The following is a 20,931-nucleotide window of genomic DNA, read 5'->3' on the forward strand; positions in this document are numbered from 1 at the left end:
CACCTAAAAGCCCTTTTCTCCTCAGAGAGAAAGAACGAGCGATAGGGGTTAGGAGGTCAAGGTAGACAGAAACCCTTGCCTTTAGTCCTAAGTACTCTTGAGGCTGGTGGGCTCATCTAAGCCTGTCTTCATCAATGATGCAAAACACAAACGTGCCACCTCATAGCCTTATGAATTTTTCAGCAACCCCAAACATGGAGGATCTTCACCTCGAGCTTACACTGAGGTTTCCAGGAAGCTGGAGAGCCAAGTTTGTATGAGCAGGCTGAACTCTCCACCTATAGTGTGGTGGCGCTGTCATTCCCATGAATAAACATGCTGATTGTCGTACTGGCTTGATCTTACTTTGCCATAGGCTCATGATGCGGCATACAAATACACAGGAACCGACTCAAACATCCTCTATGCTAATCTGTTCACCCACATTAGCCTTCTGCTGTGGGTGACATCCCAGCCAATGATGCAACTAGCAAGTAAATTGTGAACTTGCTAAATGGCTACAATGTACAGCTTACCAACGATATTTCGTACTGATTACCAACCGATGTACCGATGTCCTTCACCCTGTAGTTCACTTACTCCTCGCAGGTCTCCTTAGTCTATAACTTTGACCTTTGACCTCATCAAAGCCAACCTGATCCGCTGTAAGGCTGCGCAGCCGTTGGGTCAACCAGCCTGACAGAGAGGGCGAGCACCTCGGCTGGCTAAAAGGTCAGGCCACGCAATGTGATGGCTCCCACTGAGGCATGGAGGATAAACAGCCCTGCAGCAGAACAACACAAGCTTCTCAGCATGGTACACAGTGTCCAGACCACCTCCTACTGTGACATACACCCAGCATGGGTGTCAGGAGAGGCATCCTGCTGCTCGCTTCCAGTTTAGCCAAACAGTAGCCTAAAGGTCAGAAAAGCAGGCTGGTGACCAGAAGATCACCAGTTGACTCCCCAGCCCAGCAGGGGGAATCTGGGCAGGTCTTCAAAAGTCTTTCTTACAGACTTCCAGTTAAGAGTGTGACAGACAAGACGCATGTGAGAGAGGCTCCTACAAATACAGTTTTATTTCTCAAATCCTTCACATTTCTCATTTTACTTACAATTTTGATTCAAGGCAATTTCACCAATCTCAGCCCTGCTAAACAAGATCAGATCCACTAAAGTCTCCCACCGCCACATTCTGAGGGAGATGGAGCGCACGCTATCAGACCATAGCGACACAGTTTTGGCACTGGAGGCTAAAAGCGCTACACTTGAGACAGAGAACTCTCATCCAAGGCTGAGGAACTTGAAAAAAGATCCCGCAGATCAACCTTACCGATTACTGGGATTCCAGAAAAAAACTAATGGAGGGAGCTAACCCGGTGAAAGTGATGTCAGTGTTTGGAAAGGACCTTTTCCCCATTCCATCCATCATTGATCATACACTCATCACAGGCTTGGACAACCACCAACAGGTGGAGATACGAGGGCAAAACCTTTTATTGTTCTTTTTCACTATTACAATGACAAGCAATGCCTCACTCGCAAGAAAAAGGAACAGCTGTCCCACTGGGGGTACAAGATTTTTATCTAGCCAGATATCAGCGCCAGTCTAGCAAAGAAACATGTGGCGTTCATCAAGATCAAGTTGGATCTGCACAAGGAGAACGTCTGCTTCGGCTCGCTCTATCCCGCACGCCTACAAGTGTACTTCCAAGGGCAGACTATATTCTTTGACTTTATTCTTTGACTCCTCTACTGATGCACAGGCTTTTTATCATCAACACTGGGATGATTAAATGCAAATGAAAACCTGTTTACCAGGCTAAGGTGAGCTAGCCACACTGCATTAGCTGCTGTTTACTGTTTACTACACACCATAAGTGCATTTTTCCACTTCAGCTCATAGGCCTTTCTCGTTTTAAGCGAGCCACCGCTTTTAAGTTGCCCGCTTTGGGGGCAAAATCATTTAATGTTACAAGCTTTACTGAGATAACATGTCTTCTTTTATTTGAACAGAGCGACCAACCGACGATGTGATCCATAGAGCCCCTGCCGTCGAGGGGCTAAAAAGATATTCTATATACTATATATTCGATATTCTATACTTTATAGTTGCAGGGAATCATGGGAAGGGGAGGAAATTAGTCACACTTTCTGGCAGACTATAGTTGAGTTCAGTTTTTTTCTTGGCTATTTTTCATTTTCAAATAAAATGTTTTAGTACTCTCTACATTGAAAATGGATCCAGTTCTGGAGGCACTACAAATTTAAAGCAGCCTCCGTATTAGGCTCTGTCAGCAACAACCATCTATCCCCCCCTCAGCCCCCTCATTTTCTTGCTATGATCATCTGCATGGTAAGATAAACTTACCTCATGCCAATATTCAAATATGCAATTTTATACAAACTAATTTCCCCTCATTTCTACCTGAACTATCTTCGAAGATAATGTTAAGCTCCAACCTCCCTGTTCAGAATGGGCTCATTTCAGTCTTATATAACCATCTCTTAGTTTGGAAAATCACTCAATCTAGAAAATTAAATCCAAGTGGGAGACGGAATTAGACAGGGAGCTAAGAAATTACTATTGGGAGGGAGCATCAGACCGGGTCAGCTACTCATCATCAGGCCTTGGACTGACACAAAATAATTTATCTTAGCAAAGCCAGGCTAGAGTTATACCCGGGTTCAGATGCAAGATGCGACTGCTCTTCTCACTCACCTGCAGATGCGACCCATATGTTTTGGTCCATGTTTTGCATTTTAAAGCTATTGGCCCTCTATCTTCCATACTCTGTTGGTTGTCCTGGTGTCCCTATTGATCCATGCCCCTTGCTAGCCATTTTTGGTGTATCAAATAATGTATTCCTACCCATAAATGCCATTCAAAGTGATATTGTGTTTACATCCCTTTCGGCTGGCAGGAAAATTGTTTTGGCCCGGAAATCCCCCTCACCGCCTTCGCATTCTGTATGGCTAAAAGATGTCATGTCTTACTTTAGAAAAGATTACCAGGCTCAAAAGAAAGGCTTTACTCTATATGGCAGCCTTTCCTTTCTTATTTTGTAGATCTTTCTGTTTTGCCCCCAGGATGACAACTAGACAATAAAAGATGCCTTACTTTGGCCTGACTGTTATTTCCACTCTTAACTGTACATCCACTGTATCTGTATCAGTATCTGCTGAATTATTTTTGCTTTCTCCCTACTTTAAATTATATTTTGTTAACATTTAATATAGCTTATCTTCTACTTTGCCTATGTGACTTGGTAGATGTGAATCTACTCTGTGCTGATGAGGCAGGGACAGGATATTGTACTTGGCCTCTACTCCCAAGGCGGGTGGTGAGTGTGTATGCAAGTGTGTGTAAGTGCTGGGGTAGGTTTTTCCTTCCTTGCTTGCTTCCTTCCTTCCTTCCTTCCTTCCTTCCTTATTTCCCTCTTTCCTTCCTTCCTTCCCTTTTGCTGGCTCCATCTTCAGACTCATCGTGTCTGTCAGCATCAGCAAGACTGTATTTGGCTAGTCAGAGGCTTGAGAGGAGCCTGTCAGAGTTCCTGTAGTAGTGCACGTTCCAACAGGTAATGATATTAGCGCTCAGTCAGTCAGACAGGCATTCAGTCAGACTGTCAGCTAAGTAGTCAGTCAGACGGCCAAGCTAACAGTCGATCCGTCAGTGAGACAGGGAGACAGGCAGCTACAGTAGCATGAAGAGAGGTGGAACAGCTCTGGACAGCATGATGTTTTCCTGCCAAGAGATACAAGCCTCCAGCAACATGAGCTCTACCAAAATAACAAAGACTAATCAATGTCTCTCAGCATATCTTTCATCTCATCTCGCCTCATCTGATGTCTTTAATAAGCATATAGCTGGTCACAGAGCTTTTTATATGCAGGGAGATTGAGTCTTGAAATCTAGGGATTATAAAAAGTGTGAAAAGACCATTTGTCAACAAGGATACTGCGATTTCATAGTTGATAATTTCATAGCCATAGCTCAAGCAAATTTAGCACAGTTGGATTTGGTGAATTTTGTGTGGGCCGGCGTATTTCTACTCCTGCAGAGAAAGCGGTTGTGCGCCCGATACCGTCAACCTGGCACCTGGTAGTGATATGCGGCTGACATTCATCAACCTCAACCCTCCCCCCTAGAGCCCCAAACCCCCCCGTCAAGCCAATGGGATGTGACTGCGCTGTGGGTGAGAGTGTCCCTTCGCGCTAAAGTAACCTCCACCAAATGTCAGACTAGACTAAACCAATCAGAGTCGCTCCTTTGAACCCTCGGCTGGTCGCGGCGGGGGTCAGGGGTCGCTGATGAAGGGCACCGTTAACCGAGTTCTGGGCACATCAGCGAATCGGGGAGCCATCTGTGGCAGAGAGGTTACCAGGGGGAGGTGAAGGACTTGGGGCGGGGGGGTATGTAGGGGGGAGATAGGGGTCTGGCAGGTGAAAATGATTACCATACTGAGGAGGCTGAGTCAGCAGGTAGACAAGGACCCCTACAAGCAGCATGGTAGGCTTCTCCACTATGTGTACTCCACTGGTTAGTGTGTATAGCTGCTATGATTGGGTTCTACATGTCTCTGCTGTGTGTGTGTGTGTGCGTGTGTGTGTGTGTGTGTGTGTGTGTGTGTGTGTGTGTAGTAGTTGCACATAATTCTTGACACTTGTTTTGATCTGCTCTGAGTACCAGATGGGTGGGGTTCATCACCTCAGCTCTCAGATTATGGTGGCTGTCAATCACAGGAGAGTAAGCTTAATTGACTTTTCAATACTCTTTGATTTTCTAAACTCTCTGTCACTCTCTGTATTGTCCTGCATGGCACATCAACATGCATCTGACACCTAAGCAGGCTAAATCAAAACATATGAAGTATCTGCAAATGCTTTTGACCTGGGTGTGGTGCGGTGCGTACATGTGTGCACATGTGTGTCTGTTTGTTCACATGTGGCCTGTTGGCAGGGAAAAGAGAGTGGTGTTCTTACTTCAGGGACAGGGAGAAGTCATTCTTGCTGGTCTCGCTGTTTCTCACCAGGTAGCTGGCCTCCTTACACAGCCTGAGCAGGGACTCTGCGTCTGTCCGGCTGATCGCTCCGTGGTACCAGCTACAGCAAGCAATGAGGAAAAAGGGAGGGGAAAAGAGGAGGAGGAGGAGGAACAAAAACATGGTGAGAATAAGCAGAAAAGAGAACAGGGAAAACAAAGGAAATGAAACAGCATTACTCTCCAAGCATCAAAATCGAACACAAAGGCATCTGATATTAGGAACACCAATTCAATTGTCTCAGGGCTTAAACATTTTTTCTTTAAATTGTTTCCTCTTTTCATACATCTTCTTTTCAGGACTGAAAGTGGATTTAAAGGGATAGTTCACCCCGAAATGAAAAATCAAGTCAGTCACTCAGTCAAAACGACATTGAAGTTTGTATGAAAACCAAATATAGAGTGAGTAGTTCCATCTCAGCCTTCTTCCAAACTACTTAACTTCAGGGAGACATCTTTTAACAGTTCACACACACACACACACACACACACACACACAAACACATCGACTATTAAATTAATGTGGCCCATCCCCTGATCTAGACCGAGCAGCACAATGATCAGACTCACAACTGGCTCTCCAGGGGCATGGTGGGGTCGATGCGCTCCCCAAGCGAGGAGCTACAGTGGTCCAGTGAGGTCATCTTGGTGTTGACCAGACACCCACTGGAGTGGCGCTGTGGCGGGCGACTCTTCCCCTCCTTGGTGGGCGACATTCGAGACTTCTCCACACCATCAAACTGGACTGTAATGAGGGAAAGAGCAACAGTTTTTATTCCAAAAAGATATGCTGGATATCCATGTTAGATAAACAAAATATTATCTGATGTTCACTGCTCAAATTTTGTATTTTTTTTTAACATAAACCAACATAAATAACTTCCACAATATTCAATTGTGAGTTTTACATATATCAAACAGCAGCACAATATAACAGTAGAGAACAGTCAATTGCATACACTTGAATTAGAATCCAGGTTGGACAACTTGAAAAGGACTATGCTAGGAAGGCCATATCTGTGACAGTTTTGACTTGAATTTCCACTAAACTAGAAGTTTTCATGGTGCAGTGAGGTTTGTGTGAATGAGAAGAGAAACCCAGGCTGCGCTTTTACACACACACACACACACACACACACTGTCACTTTGTTCTGCTCATCCAACTGAAGGACATGTACACACAATGGAAGAGGCATAAATCAATCCTTCCTCACTGTGTACACATTCCAACAGGGAAGAAAACACAACACACAAACAGTCCCCTAACCACTCATACACACACAAGCGAATACACACATATAAATATATGCACACACACACACATACATACACACACAAAAGTGCAAACATATGCGGACAAACGCAAGTACACAGAGAGGCAAACAAACACGCTTGAAAATACACACACACACACACACACACACACACACACACAAATGCCACACACAGGTAACGCAGGTTAATCATTAAGCTAGCCTTTCAAAAGCCCCAAGGTCAACTGAGGAATTGACTAGTTCCCTTGGCAACCCCAGTGGGAAGTGCTCGACGGTTTGACGGGGATCAGAGGTGATCTGTGGTCATGACATGATTGGCAGAGGTCACTGAGCGACTCCACAGCCAATCAGGAAACAAAAAAAACAAAAAAAAAACATATAACACTATTCACAAAGGCTAACCTGAGATTAGAGGCAAAGCTAATATGCATGAGAACAAATGAAAGTGAATTCCTACTTCTGGCAAGGGGTCGTTGGAGGTCAAAAGTATCAACAACAGAGTTGGAGGTTGGGGTAGTGGTGTGTGTGTATATGTGTTTTAAGTATTTTTCCTCTGCCATCCATCTCTATAATTGATGTCACAGCAGTCCTGCTTTCTGGAAAGAGCCTATTTAGAGCCACCGCCACGCTTCCCACACAATAACAGAGGTCAGCTTCCTACATCAAGCACATTTCCAGCCAAAGCTGGAGAGCTTCGGCTGCTTAAAGGTTTAAGAGCGATACATCAAAGCTGAGCCTTTGATGGAAGGGGTTAATATAGTAAAGAGCTCACAGCTAGCTTGATTGTCTCTGTCTCTCCATCACTATTTAATGGCCAATCTTGCTTCTAGTGTTTAATTACCCTGACTGAACATGGCAGCCACTGTACAGACAGACAGGCTCTGTGATCACAACAACATGTCGATGGGGATGGGCCTACAACTGTCTAGACCCTGTATTCCAGTCAGAGGATAGCATTACACTTTATTGTAAGCTAGCCAAGTGGTCTTCTACCTCGCTCAGTGGATGGGCTGACAGCATCAATCAATCAGTGTAGGTAGGTTACAGGAGACAACATCATGTCAACACCTTTCAGCATGCTGGTGCAAACACTTAAACACTAAAAAGGGAAAATGCTAACGGATAGGTGGGGCTAAATGGGAAAACATAGGGCCATCTGTGGATGCAGACGCCCCACCCAAACCAGGCGTTTTAGATTGTTAGTGAATCAAATTTACATATCAATTTTGTTAACGTGATCTTAGCCATGTCATCTTTTACATATTTGTCTGTCTCCACTGTCAATACGCTGTCAAATGATAAGAATTCATAACTTATTTGCGCCAACAGGCAGAGAGAGACTAGCAGCATTACCAGTGAGTCAGCTGTACTCCGGGTGGCCTGTGTGTGTATATCACTAACTCCCACTGTGATAGTGAGTCTGTGTCAGTGCTGCATCCTGAGAGCTCTTGACGGAACACGATTCAACGGCAGGTAAGGACTTTGAGATAAGAGTGCTGTTGTTTCCCCTCCGGCCACCAGGGGCTCCCCTTCACCTCCAGTCGACTACAGGTTGAACTCGCTGGCCTTGTGCTCACTGATGCGTTTCCCTAAACATAAACTCATGGAAATGATTATTCCAAATCACTCGGCTACCGTTGTTATCTTGCCCTCTGCACTTTTGTGCTTCATAGGGCTACGGCTGAATCTTGAAATGACAGCCAAATTGTACTGTTGCATGACAGCTGGGTAAATTGTGGCCCTAACCTCAGACCCATGGAAGCCTCTGTGAGGGAGCTGCAGCTAGCTTCAGCTCCCTGGGGTCTGATGCTCTGCCTAGGCAGTCTAATGCTGCGCCTGTGTTGCACCAAAGTACCGATGAAAAACAATATTAGTTTTCTACTTTTTCACACTGTCCATTTGAACCGCACACTGACTGTGAATACAGTGTTTGAGTAGGATAAACGTATATGTGTATGGGTGAGAAATGGCGTTTCCATGGAAACTGACCGGGGAGATGAGGAAGATGCGTGTTTGCAGCCGCTCATCCCTGTCAGCGCTGACAGATCACAACATGAAGACACAGCCAATCGCTCTCTCTCCCTGCTTCTCTTTCCATCTCTTTCTCTCTTTCTCTCTCTCACTCTCTCCTTTTGTATCTATCTAACCCTTCCTCTCTCTCTCCCCTTCTCTTTTGGTGTTTCCATCTCACACTCTTTCACCTCTTTAACTCTCTCTCTGTCTTTTTCTCTGTGTGTTTTTTGTGTGTCAAGGAGAGAAAAAGTAAAAGCTGTGGAGGCCAATCATTGTGGTTTCCTCCGAGATAAACACCACTATAACAGCCAGTACTTAATTTGTAAATGATGAGGTTCCGGAACACCAAGGGGTTGGTGTTCCTGCGAGTCGGTCTGGAGGGAAAAGGTTCCCGAACAGATCAAGACAATTGCGCATTGGAGGCACGGTGGTGCTCAGTACAGTCATATAAATTACTGTAGACCTAACAGCCTAAACATTACTAAATGACCGACTATATGACCTTAGAGCTCCGACTACTGGGGACCTATAACAATATTTGATTATTGCATAGGCTACATGATGCTCATTTTAACAAACCTGCCCTTCAAGTAGTAGACTAAAGATATAACTGCACTGTGCACAACATATAAATGCCCACATAGGCTACTATGAGACATCCTAATCATACATAAAGGAAACTGCAATGGCTTCAACCATTTACCAGAGACTTTCTGGTTCGATTAGTTATGCATCAATATTCAATACAAATACTTTCATAGGATATTGATTTTGAATGTAGGAAACAATGTCAGCGAATAATGCAATAAATGGTGCACCACCTTTAGTAGACCTAAATGCGACACCCAGCTGGACCGCGCTGGTTTTGAAATGCCCACAGCTCTTCACGTCAACCAATTCTCATGTTATTAGCCTCCCAATTATTTCTGGACACTCAACATAACATGCGCAATTATCCGCATATTTAACTGTGGGACTTACAAGTCCGCACTCTGTTTCGCAATCATCTATGCAAATATGAATTTCGATTGTCCCAGCAGAGACCTAATAGATTACAGAATATGCTAATAGGAATCTACCAGCGGGGTACAACTGTGTACCCTGCAAGTGTGGTTTTCCCCACCTAGTCCTGCATTTCTCCATGTATCTATAGCCTACTAAAGCCTAAGTCTGACCTCACCTCTTCATATTTCCAGAGAGAGGATCACATTACAGTTACACGCCAATATTCCCAGTTCCCACACTGGTGATTCCTCATGCCTGGATTCAACAAACTCATCCTACATACGGTGCTTTAGTTGAGCTTGATTAAACCCTTCCCTCCTCCTCCACCAACTAGAAAGGGGTTGAGTGGCTATTCTCAGTGGAGCTCACCCCATCAACCTTTCCTGTCAGAGCTGCGGCTTTTCCAGAGGCAGAGTGCACAGCTCTAAAAGAAAAGTATTACCCTGAAGTGAGGCTCCCAACAAAACAAAAGCTATCATTTTATTTGCTCAAGTGTGGAGGGACCCGTGTCTGCTATGATTGCCAGCCATCTCGCCAACACTAGCTGGAACTGTCGCAGTATTATGGTTTAAGGTTGAATATCACTGGGAGTCAGCCAAACTCATTCCCCCTTTCATTCTCTGGAGCACACACTCCGGGACACGGAAGACAGGAGATTGAAGAGAGGATTGGCCCACAGAAGAACAAAAGTCCTGAGAGGCAGTTTAAGAGGGACGGGAGTGTGCACATGTATACGTCTGCATGCGCACGCTCACACACACACACACACACACACAGGCACAAGACACACATAAACATGCGGGGGCGTCTGTGTGCGCACATGCATGTCTGTGTGTGTTATCAGTATTGTTGCCTGTAAAGCACAGCAAATGGAATCTGTGTATCAGATTGAACTGTCAGTCAGATGGTGACTGATGGCTGAAAGACCTGCCCTCTCCAGACATGTAGCTTCCTTCAGAGAGCTCTACAAAACAAAAAAACAAAAAAAAAAGAGGATGTTGGGGGAGGGAGAGTGTGTGAGAGAGGGAGCTGATTGGCTAAGACCAAGATAAACACAGGCCACAGAGGTCAAAGTGACATCTCCATAATCAGACTGAGCCCAATCCACAACACTAACTAATGCAATGCAGCACAGCGCAGCATAGCACAACACAAGACAACACAATACAATGCAACAAAAAACACAAGGAGAGAGCCTTAGTGGCATATAACACCACTGATGCACCAAAAAAATGCATCTGCAAAAAAGTATTTTGGGAATGACAAATGCTTATTTTCTCATTGACATCTGTGTATATTTTAACTATACAATGGAAGTTTCATGGGTCATAAAACTCACTCAACACATAATTGTCCACATAACCTTTCAATTCAAGTTAGAAAAACACTGAAATTGTAGTTATGTGGTTTCACTACAACAGAGGCAGTACAGCTTTGAGGACTCCACACAACTTGACTACGCATCTCCCTCTCTGCCCACATTCCTGAGCAAGTTTCTCTAATTAAGCCGGCTAATTAATTCTCATTTACTAATGGTGCTCTTATCAGAAAGGTTGACTACTCTGTGGGGCGAGGTGTGCCATCGACCGCCGCATTGTGGGGTGAAAATTAAGTTTTCCAGCTTTGACGTGTGAAATGATTAACAGGTCCGCAGCTCATTGAAATGCACGGCGACTCTGAAAATAGTACTCAACACGGAGTGATACCCAGGGAACCAGTAGCTTTAAAAATCACTCACTTTCATGTTGATATTAATTCTGTGCATTGGGAAATCAAATAATGATTTGTTGGAGGGACTACAATAATATTTATTTAGAGCACCTCTGCTGAATCCAGTGGTTAAATCTCTAATGATTCCACCATCTAGGAATACGCTTTCTTTCTTTTCATATAAATCCCAAAATGCAACTCTAATGAGGTTTCCAAAGACAAAGAAATGACTCTCCAATGTCTCGACAGCTTGTGAATCTGTTCAAAATTAAATCTGGATATATTTTAATTACTTTGTTTTTTTTTTTCCCCACTCCGTTCAGATAAAAGGAAGGAGAAGCTAAGAAAATGCTCTAAAGGCTAGATAATTAATTCATGTCAGAAAACAAAGGCAAAAAGCTCTTCATTATACTCAGACAAAAGACTGCCCTCCATTTATATGTAGATGTAATATCTGCCCTGTCAAGCTGTATTCAAATTTTGATAATGAGGTTGAGCAGATGAGGCAGATTCCCCTGAACTGTAATGGGTACTGTTCATTCTTGGTCTATATCAGAGCTAACCATGATAGCCTTTACAAACACTTATACAGACCCTTAGCTCAGCCAGGGTAAAGAGCAGCGAGCTGGAGTATGTGAGCTATCTTGTGTATAATGGATGACTAATGTCCTGGTGCGTGACTGAAGGTCTGGCTGGAGGCCGAGGTCGAGAGAGTGCATTGTAACTGTATTCACAGGGGTCGCGGAGGGCGCCGCCCCTCGGCCCCCCGCCGCCCCATGTCTGCCACAGCGACCTTTGACCCCGCCGATGTAGAGCGGGGCCAACGCTGGCTCAGACAGAGAGAGTATCATTTTACAGCTGGACGCCAATCTTAAACCCACTCACATCACACAGGGAACCAGAACCTTTCCCATGGAATTATGGGGCATAAATCATCTCCTTGCCCTGTCCTCGCCTACAGCACACAGCAGTGTCCTCTTACATGGTCTCAGTCTAAGTCCTCCCACTCTGCCAGGGGAAATCCCATTCCTGGCATTAGTTCTGCTACACGTCCGTCTTTTCCCCGGGTAATTACAGCAGTCACCGTGTGTGAGTCTGTGGAAAGCTTCAAACAGCATCACGATCTAATGACCCTCTTGCTCGAAAATAGGCTTATTATTTGGTCATTATGTTAGATAAGATGGTAAATATGGCTCAACCTGACGTGAGGACACTCAAGTCCTGAACTGAAATCATCTCAAATGAGTTAGATTTTTTTGACTCATGTAAGCCAGTCGCAGAGAGCAGCGGGCAGAAGGACATTTGGGACAGTTATGAGTATGTTGACAAGAGGAAATGGGGGTCACCGCGAGTGGCAATTACCTATTCAGAAGGCAATTCAGCACAATTAAAACTAATGAGGCTTCAGCCCTAAAACCTGGGAAAGAGTTAGTGATTTTCTGCCACGGGAAATCCAGATGGAAAAGTGCATTCATTACCGGGCTAACACCTAATGACACATCATACAGTGCTTCTGACGGATAACAACTCTTTTAGTAAGTAGCTTTCACACATCCTGCGGTGCCCTCCAGTTGTACTGGCATGCTTGGTAAAGATGATCCAAAAAAAGCTGCAAATCCAGATTATTGTTAAAATTGTTTGCACCTTGATTACTGACCTAAATATAATGTCCTCCTTGGTTTGTTCATATAATACTCAAAATTCAGTACAGCTGCTTCAAGTAGTGAAACTCAGAACAGCAGACTTATGAAACTCAAACTGAGAACGTAACCAAGACTGACATGCAACACATCACATCACACTGTTGATTTAGCAGGCACACAAGCTCCATTCATCAGTGAAATAAAGAGGATGTTGAATGGTAGATGGATTGGATTTGGTGGTTAGATACTGGAATTTCTTTCAAAAAGTGAATAAAATCAATATAGGGCTAAACTGAAAGGAGGGGATGGATGGATGGATGGATGGATGGATGGATAGGGTGAACGGAAGGATGGATGGGACTGTTACACGGATGGATGAGACTCGGAGGCGGCACGTGCTGACGGGAGAGACAGGGACAACATGAACACCAACACCCACCATGTGGTGCTGGTCACAGGCCGTCTGTCCTGGCGAGGCCTGGGCCGGCTGGGAGGGAGACTCCAGCTCCTCCACCAGGGGAGGGCCGGCGTTGAGCTGCCCGACGGGAGGGGCCCACGGTAGGTCCTTGATCACTTTAATCTCTACTGCAAGTGTCGCCCCGAGTCACCAGAGGAAAGGCGGAGAGAGAGGGGGAGAGAGGGAGAAGAGATAGAGGCGGAGGGAGTGAAGGATGGGAGGGAATGCGAGAGAGAAACAAAGAGAGACAGAGAGAGTGAGAAAAGAGAGTGTAGGAGGGATAAGTGAAAAATAGATAAGAGCCAAGCGAGTATAATAGAAAATGCATACTGTGGTAAAGAGCTGGTTATACTGTAGTGCAAGAATCAGCAGTAGCTGTGGACTAGAAAAGGAAGGAAGAGAACAGGACTGAAAGGAAAAGTGAGGTTAGTTTACCTGAGAGGTTGGGCCCACTCTCTACCTCAGGGAATCTCAAACTTTTTTCAACCTGGGACCCAGTCTAAGTAGTCTCACCCTGGGATCCAGGCTCATTAGAACACACGAGACACACACCAGAAATGTGCGCATGACACATTTTGAATCCCAACCCATAGCTTATGAAACACTGACATTTTACATTTTAATGCCAGGGGATTACCACGCCATCAGCACCATATTCTGTATGCGGGGCTTCATTAAAGAGGGCGGAAATAAATGAAACACTGATGCACCTTCAAATTACAGAGTATCAAACTTAAGCAGCCTTGAGCTTGGCTACTGATAGGCATAGATACAGTAGCCCACACGCTGCTGTTAGTCTTAGTGTTGAGTTAAAAAAAAAGAAAAAAAAGAAAAAAAGAAAAAGCCTCAGGGCTCTATAATAAGATAAACAGCAATGTAGACAATATCCTCCGCTGGAACAAGCCTCAGAGCAATCCATCCTGGAAGTGGACACTCCCCAGGCCTTGCCCCTTAAATAATGTATGCCTCATGTCTGGACGGGGGGGGGGGGGGGGGGGCATTACCAGGGTAAATCGAGTGCTCGTGCAACAGCATATCTTTCACTGTGGAAGGACCACTTGTTAAATAGCAGAGTAGATTTAATAAATGAGCGAATGGATAGGGGAATGTTTTGTTGCCATCCACAAGAAAGCTAGTGTCAGAGGGTCTAGGCTAATAAAGAAACATGGCCCAGCAGTAGCAGCCACATGGGGGGGTGGGGGGGGGGGGGGGGTCTACAGCCAGGAATGACATGTTGCCTGTCAGTCCCAATCTTCTAGAGAAACTGTAAATAAGCGTGGGGCTCTGGTGTTCAGTTTCATAACTGAATTTCCTTCACAGGCCTACAGGTATAGAGACATGTCTACCATGGAAAGAGATTCAATAAAACCAACCATAAAGACTCTAGTTTTAGATTTTTGGGCTAAAGTAAACTGAAGGGCTTTGAAAATGTTTGTATTGAAAAATCACATATCACATATAATTACCTCTAAAATGTTAGTATTTGTTAGGTAAAGGGCTAAAGATATCTAATAATGTCAGTTTTGTCAGATTTAACAATGAGTGTCAGAAATTATATTCAATCATATTTTTCAAACTACGCTCAATCAGAATCACCCGCTCATCTAAACACGATTGACTAAGTGCTATTTCATCTGCCTAAGAAGAAAGAACACGGAATCCAGGATTTTATTGGCTGGTGTACATGCTGGTTATTCAGTTTAAGGACAAGCATAACATTATGGACTTGTCCCTCTTCCACCCTGCAAGGAATTGCAGTGGGTTGGTGCAGGACATGCTAATGAAAAGCAATATCGGTGAGCTAGATGAAACTGGAGAATATTCAATCCGACAAGCAATTAAATAGCTGGGCCCGTGGTGTCAGGGTGCTAAACTAGAGAAAGGTGGCTGGAAGGAGGGGCTGCTTGCTAGCTAACTTGATGGGGCGGTTGTGGGGTAACGGGGGGGACAGGAGGGTGGGGGTAGGATGGAGACAGCGGGGTTGGCTGGAGGTCAGAAGCTCTGGAAGATAATATAACTTCCTCCACTTCGGGGTGAAGTAGGGGACTCTCTTCCTATGAGATTAAAAGCCTAATTCTCATTTCACATTGCAGATTAGCGTGTAATTGTTTGGGGAGCAGAAGGCTGCCTGCACTTCGCAGCCTCGCTCTGAGGATGAGGCGATTTGGGCAAGTCTGGCTCAGATTCGCTCGGTTGCACTGCTGAATAATAGCATTTGGCACTCTGGAAATTAAGGTAAACTGATTCAATAGGCAGGTGCGTCGCTTTTTTAAACTCCAGGCGACCGGTGTCTCCCTCACCTCATAACGTATTCAAAAATGCTGTCAGTCCCAAGGCCCTTTTGAATAAGCATTGGCTCTAGATGCCATGTTGTTGCATGGATGAGTGCGTCTTCAGGCCTTGCAGCATTGCTCTATGAGGGTCTCTGTATGAAGTTATGAACTGCCTGAAAGGGGGAGCAGGGGGCGATGTGTTCATCCTAATTCAGAGCTAAGGTGACAACAGCAGTTGCATACACACTGACACTGATCTACACATCAGGTTCACCACAATGCCACACCTATCTTTACATATTGTATTATTTTACTTTCCTTAATGAAGTACTGGCATTATGTAGAGCTTAATGACTGCTGGTGTCATAATTTTTGTGAAGAAATATGTACACAATATATACATCCAATCATGATTACCTCCTTGTCATCAAGTTGAAAACACATCACTGCACACTGATGCCTGACTGCATTTACACCAATATGCCATCATCTATTCACATAATCCTCAGCCCATATTAATACATAACACATCCTGTTGACATACAGATAGAGAGGGAGGCAGAGAGGCAGCAGACTGGATCCTAGGGGATAAATTCCATTCTAAAGTCAACAAAGCTTCTGTCACTCCAATTAACTGCACAAAAGTGGCCATGCCAGGACTTGTTGGAGTGCGAGAATGAAAAACCTTTGGGAAAATGACAAAAAAAATAAAAATTAAAAATTACACACATCCTGCTAGCTTTAGGTATGTGGGGAACCTGGCAGGATGTCACATGGAGTGCCCAGTGCCAGTCTGAGTACCAGTCTGGCAGTGGGAATTCTGTAAGCTTGAGTGTAATTACACAGTAGCCGATTAGTTTATTTGTTTTGCTCTGTTGGCAGTACAGTTCATCAAGAGAACCAGAGAGACCTGAAAAATGGACAACAGTCCTTTGTTATCTGTGCCTGCCTTCCCTTTGTTCCTCCAGGCGCGGGTCTATTTTTAAAGCCAGGTATTTGTTTACCCCAGGCTTTTCATTAGCTCGTGGCACTCCATCACTGTAAACAGCGCTGCACCATAAATCACGAGCTGTGCTTGTTTCCACCAGCACCATTTAATTTAGTTCTGCTTAATTTGGTTGGCTAATTGCATGCATATTCAAAACAAGTTGGAAGATTGTGATGTTTATGCGCCGCATTACGAGCAGGAGCGCTCGGAAAACAAAACCGGCCTCTTCTGAAGACACGTTTCTTCCATCGACACCCAAATCATTACAGATAACAACTGTGTAATGCTTCAGAGAAACTGAAATGCCACCTCATAATTCTCCTCATACTGTATCCATCACATTATGCAGTCCCAGCTCTGTTTTCAAAGCACAGATCTGTTTTGAAAGACCACATGTTGGTATTTAAAAAAAAAAAAAAAAAAAAAAAAAAATGAAAGTGGCACAGCGAGTGAGTGATGGAGAAGAGAGATGACAGTGAGGCCTTTTCCCTGCAGTTCTGTCCAGAGAGAGTGACGGCTGGCCAGCAGGGGGTTCCAGGGCGGCTTACTGGCTGGCAGAGCGGCGGTTCTGTACTGGGCTGGGTGAGGGTGGGGGGGTTTACAGGGCTGTTGTGTGTGGCCAATGTGTGTGAGTGAAGATAAGAGCCATCGCAGTGCTCAGTGAAAGACGGTAGGACACATTTGAGGCTCATGAAAGAGCGCTGTCGGGAAGGTTATCAGCGGCGGCTGCAGCCGAGGCCAAGAGGACGAGGCAGAGCTGCAGAGTGACAGCCAGCGCAGGGGAAACCGGGTCGGCAGAGCAGAGACGGACACACAGACGGACGGACGGACACGAGCCACGACAGAACCGTGGCACCCGCAAAACAGCTGGCGCACAGAACCGGTACAGGGCTGTAACTGAATCAATTATTTACTTACGGACAAAAGAGTTGAGCCTCACATTTCTGGGTCATTAAATCCGTGAAGATTCATTAAAAAACCATAAAGCGGTGACTTGCTCCCAGAGACCTGGCTCGCTCTGACAGCGCCTCCTGTTATCTCCCGTGTTAAGTGCATAGTATCCCGCTGGCCAGGAGCCAAGTGACTGAAGTTACTAGCCAGTAACACGGGGGCATGGAGATTAAGTAACACTGGCTCTCTCTGCCATTCTTGCTGAGAGGAGGCTCAGATTTCCAGTGGCAGCCTGTCCATGTCTGGGTGTTGTGAGTGTGTGATATGAATAGTTAAAGCACCTACGTGTTTATACACATGAAAATGCAAGCACTATCTTTCTTTCTTTCTTTCTTTCTCTATCTGTCTTTCTCTCTCTCTCTCTCTCTCTCACACACACACACACATAGTCCTCTTCATATGCTCAAATTCTAATGTGTCTTCCTCACTCTTCACCTCCTGTCTCATCCATCACCTACTCAATGCCCAGGAGGGAGGCAGGGAAGGGGTTGTGGTTGGTGTGTGTGTGTGTGTGTGTGTGTGTGTGTTCGGGGGAGGGGGGGTGGGTTGGGGTGCGGGGTCCAGCGAGGATGAGTGATTAACCGAACCGCAAGTACACAGCCTCCCAACACCCTAACAAGGCAGAGAATTTACATTCCATTGCATACCTGTCAGGAGATAGGCCAACAGTGAATAATAACACCAGACCAAGTGCTGTGAAGAGGCGAGCAGGCAGGCAGGCCTCATGCAATAGGGACAGCTGAGGAAAGGCCTGATGCAAGGGGCATTACTCTGCTCCCCTTCCCTACCATTAATGAAGACAAATTGTCCTTTATGCAGATTGCATTACCATGTTACACCATGGTGGGAGGACGTAGGCAGCACTTGGTATTCGTTTAATGCCTTTTTTTTTTTCCACACCCACTGCGGTTTATTGAGGTTGTGCATCTTTTTTCATTATCAGTTAATACTTTGTTTACAGACACTTTAATTTCACATATAATTGTTGGAATATAAACATTGAATGTCTTGATGTGCCGAGGAAACCGCCTAGGAAATCTGAACGGTGAACAGTATCATTACTCATCTATATTACATAGCAGTAAAGTACTTAAGCGACTACAGAAACTGGGGGAAATTGCTCTCTGGAAACCGAACAACACACAGCTGTGGTTAGACATAAGCCCGTGACCTTCTGATCCCAGTCTAAAATTTCATGAACCGTGATGACCCGTCCTGACTAGGGTTACATACTTCAGTACTACCTCACCATACAATTGATACCAAAGATTTTTAAGATTTTTTTTGCGCTGCTAGCCTACTTCCTACTTCCTACTTCCTACTTACTATCCTGCTCAAAAGAGTCGCAATCAACCAGAAATTTTCAATATTATTTTAATTGGTATCGTGATACTTGGTCTGGTATAGTACTGTAGGGGAAAACCAGTATCACAACAACAGCCCTAGTCCTGAGTAATGTAAGAATTTGGTAAGAAAAAGGAGGGTGACATCATCTCAAATATATCTACTTAACGCTTATTTCACGTTTGTCATAAAGTGCTTCACAATATAAGAAAATAGACAAATATTCAATTAAAGCAATAGAAAGGTGAACAAATTACACTTATAAGATATGAGATTTAAGTGTGTGTTTGTGTGTGTGTGTGTGTCTGTGTGTGTGTGTGTGTATTCACATGCTCATATGGCTGTGTGAGACAGAAAGCTCCGGGACAAGAGCAAGGCAGACCTAGCAAACTCTCAGATGCCTCTTAAGCAGGGGAAGGAAGGACAAGAAAGGAATGGCTGGTAAAGTGGGAATTACGGTGGATTGTAGGCTGTGCTAAATAAGTGGGTCACGAGTCTGGACTTAAATACCGAAGCGGTGTTTAACTTCCTGACACGGGGGGAAGCTGGTTCCAAAGATCAGAGCCCTGGGTACAGATCCCAAACTAAAGCCGGAGACAGAGCCCCGAGAGGCCTGAAACTTTCCCCGAGCCCCTTGATGTGCGGATCCCAGGCCGTTCAAGGCTTGGTCTACACTGACACCTGCAAAGGAAAAGTGGGACAATCCTATGTTGACTAATGCATACTTTATAGCAAATTATTATGGGAGGAGTCTTTCTCTTTTCTCTCCCTTTCTCTTTCTTTTCTCTCCCTTTCTCTTTCTCTTTCCTCCAGACAGTGGGGAATAATTATTGCCTAAATTAAACATAAAACAGGATGAAGACGTGCAGTAAATCAAAGTACTTTTTGGACTGCAGCTTTCTTCTTTGAAAGACAACTTCAGGACTCTTATCTCTCTGCTTTCCAGCCAACGCTTTGACATCCAATGGAAATTAAATTAATCATCATCAAAAGTGGGGGAGTGAGGAGTGGGAGGGGGGTTGAGAGAGGGGTGTGTTGGTAAATAGCACCCTAAATAAACTCCTCTGAGTGCTGCTTGACAGAAAAATAATGAGGGAGAAAAGCGGAGTGATTAAGAATGCAGCATCCCTTATTCAACTAATCATTGGAGGAGGCACAACACATTTATTCCTATGAAGACCTCAGTGCTTACTCCACACACTGAAGAAAACATGACACATGAATCAAGTGGCAAACGCACAAGAACACATATAAAGAACATGAATGGATAGACAGACATATGTATGCACATACATTAGAGCATGAACCCAGCACAAATGCGAAAACACGCTCATCTTAACATGTAATTTAGTCTAATATTGAGTCTTAAGTTTTTCTTAAAACCAGTGAAACAATCAGCCAATGGACTCAGATCATTTCACTTGGTTCCAATGCATGTGCTTCACCTGTCTGGAGAATTTCCTTGAAAGAGGTGACACTATCTTGAAGTAAGTTATATCCATTGATTTGAACTTCTATAAAACTAAAGTTTAGTCTTCAAAGTATGTAAAATAGATGACAAACTTGGCAACTTCATTTTCCCAATTGCATCCCACACTGAACCTTCAGGCCATGCATATTTTTCATTTACATTATTTCATTAAGCCGTAATTAACACAGCAGTGATTCAGTGTCTCCTGATGGCATCAATTGGAAGACAATTTCACACTCAAAAACTCCTATTGAATCTTCAGCAAAACAAAGCTGTACAAAACTGTTTACAGTTATAGGACATGTGTGAGATGACCTAAAAACTGCCAACTTTGTGATTTCATGCAGTGGCTCTTAAAGGCCAAACAGTATTTTCTGGGAATATCATACCGAAGCTGAAAGCTTAATAAACATTGTTATTTGAATGTTTGCTCTTGCTAACAAGCTGGGCTCTGTGTGTTCATCGGTTGGTTGGTTTGATTTCGTTCATGTGTAACGCTTTTTGCAATGCGCTGTGCTTGGGGGAATTACAGTATCTTTCTTTAGGCTGTGCAGAGCCCCAAGAGTCTCCTGCATAAGGGAAATACAGTGTGCCCTCGTACACCAGGCACTACAGCAGAAGTCACACAAGCATGAGCCAGCGCTATGTTGGTGTGCGGTACATTTACATACCAGGATGTAGCTCAGTGATTTTTTAACTATAGTAGGTAAGTCAGCGCATGAATAAAATATTTTGTTCGGTAATTCTCTTAGCTACAACAGCACTGTGCTACCACAGCACTTT

General features: G+C 44.5%; 1 protein-coding gene across 2 annotated transcripts in view; it reads right to left on the reverse strand.

Moving 5' to 3' along the window:
- Positions 1-20,931, reverse strand: part of LOC139654798 (SH2 domain-containing adapter protein F-like) — a 101,742-nt gene that overhangs the window by 7,573 nt on the left and 73,238 nt on the right. For both annotated transcript variants that reach the window (XM_071531972.1, XM_071531971.1), the window contains 2 exons: positions 5,590-5,764; positions 4,962-5,081 (listed from right to left, as the gene is read on the reverse strand). In XM_071531972.1, the coding sequence (XP_071388073.1) occupies positions 4,962-5,081; positions 5,590-5,764 (295 nt within the window). The remainder of the gene's footprint in view (positions 1-4,961; positions 5,082-5,589; positions 5,765-20,931) is intronic.

Source organism: Centroberyx affinis, unplaced genomic scaffold, assembly GCF_046629955.1.
Source record: "Centroberyx affinis isolate AG114_WGS23_722 - 3 ecotype Tasmania unplaced genomic scaffold, CSIRO-AGI_Caff_v1 ptg002151l_1, whole genome shotgun sequence".
Classification (NCBI taxonomy): Eukaryota; Metazoa; Chordata; class Actinopteri; order Beryciformes; family Berycidae; genus Centroberyx; species Centroberyx affinis.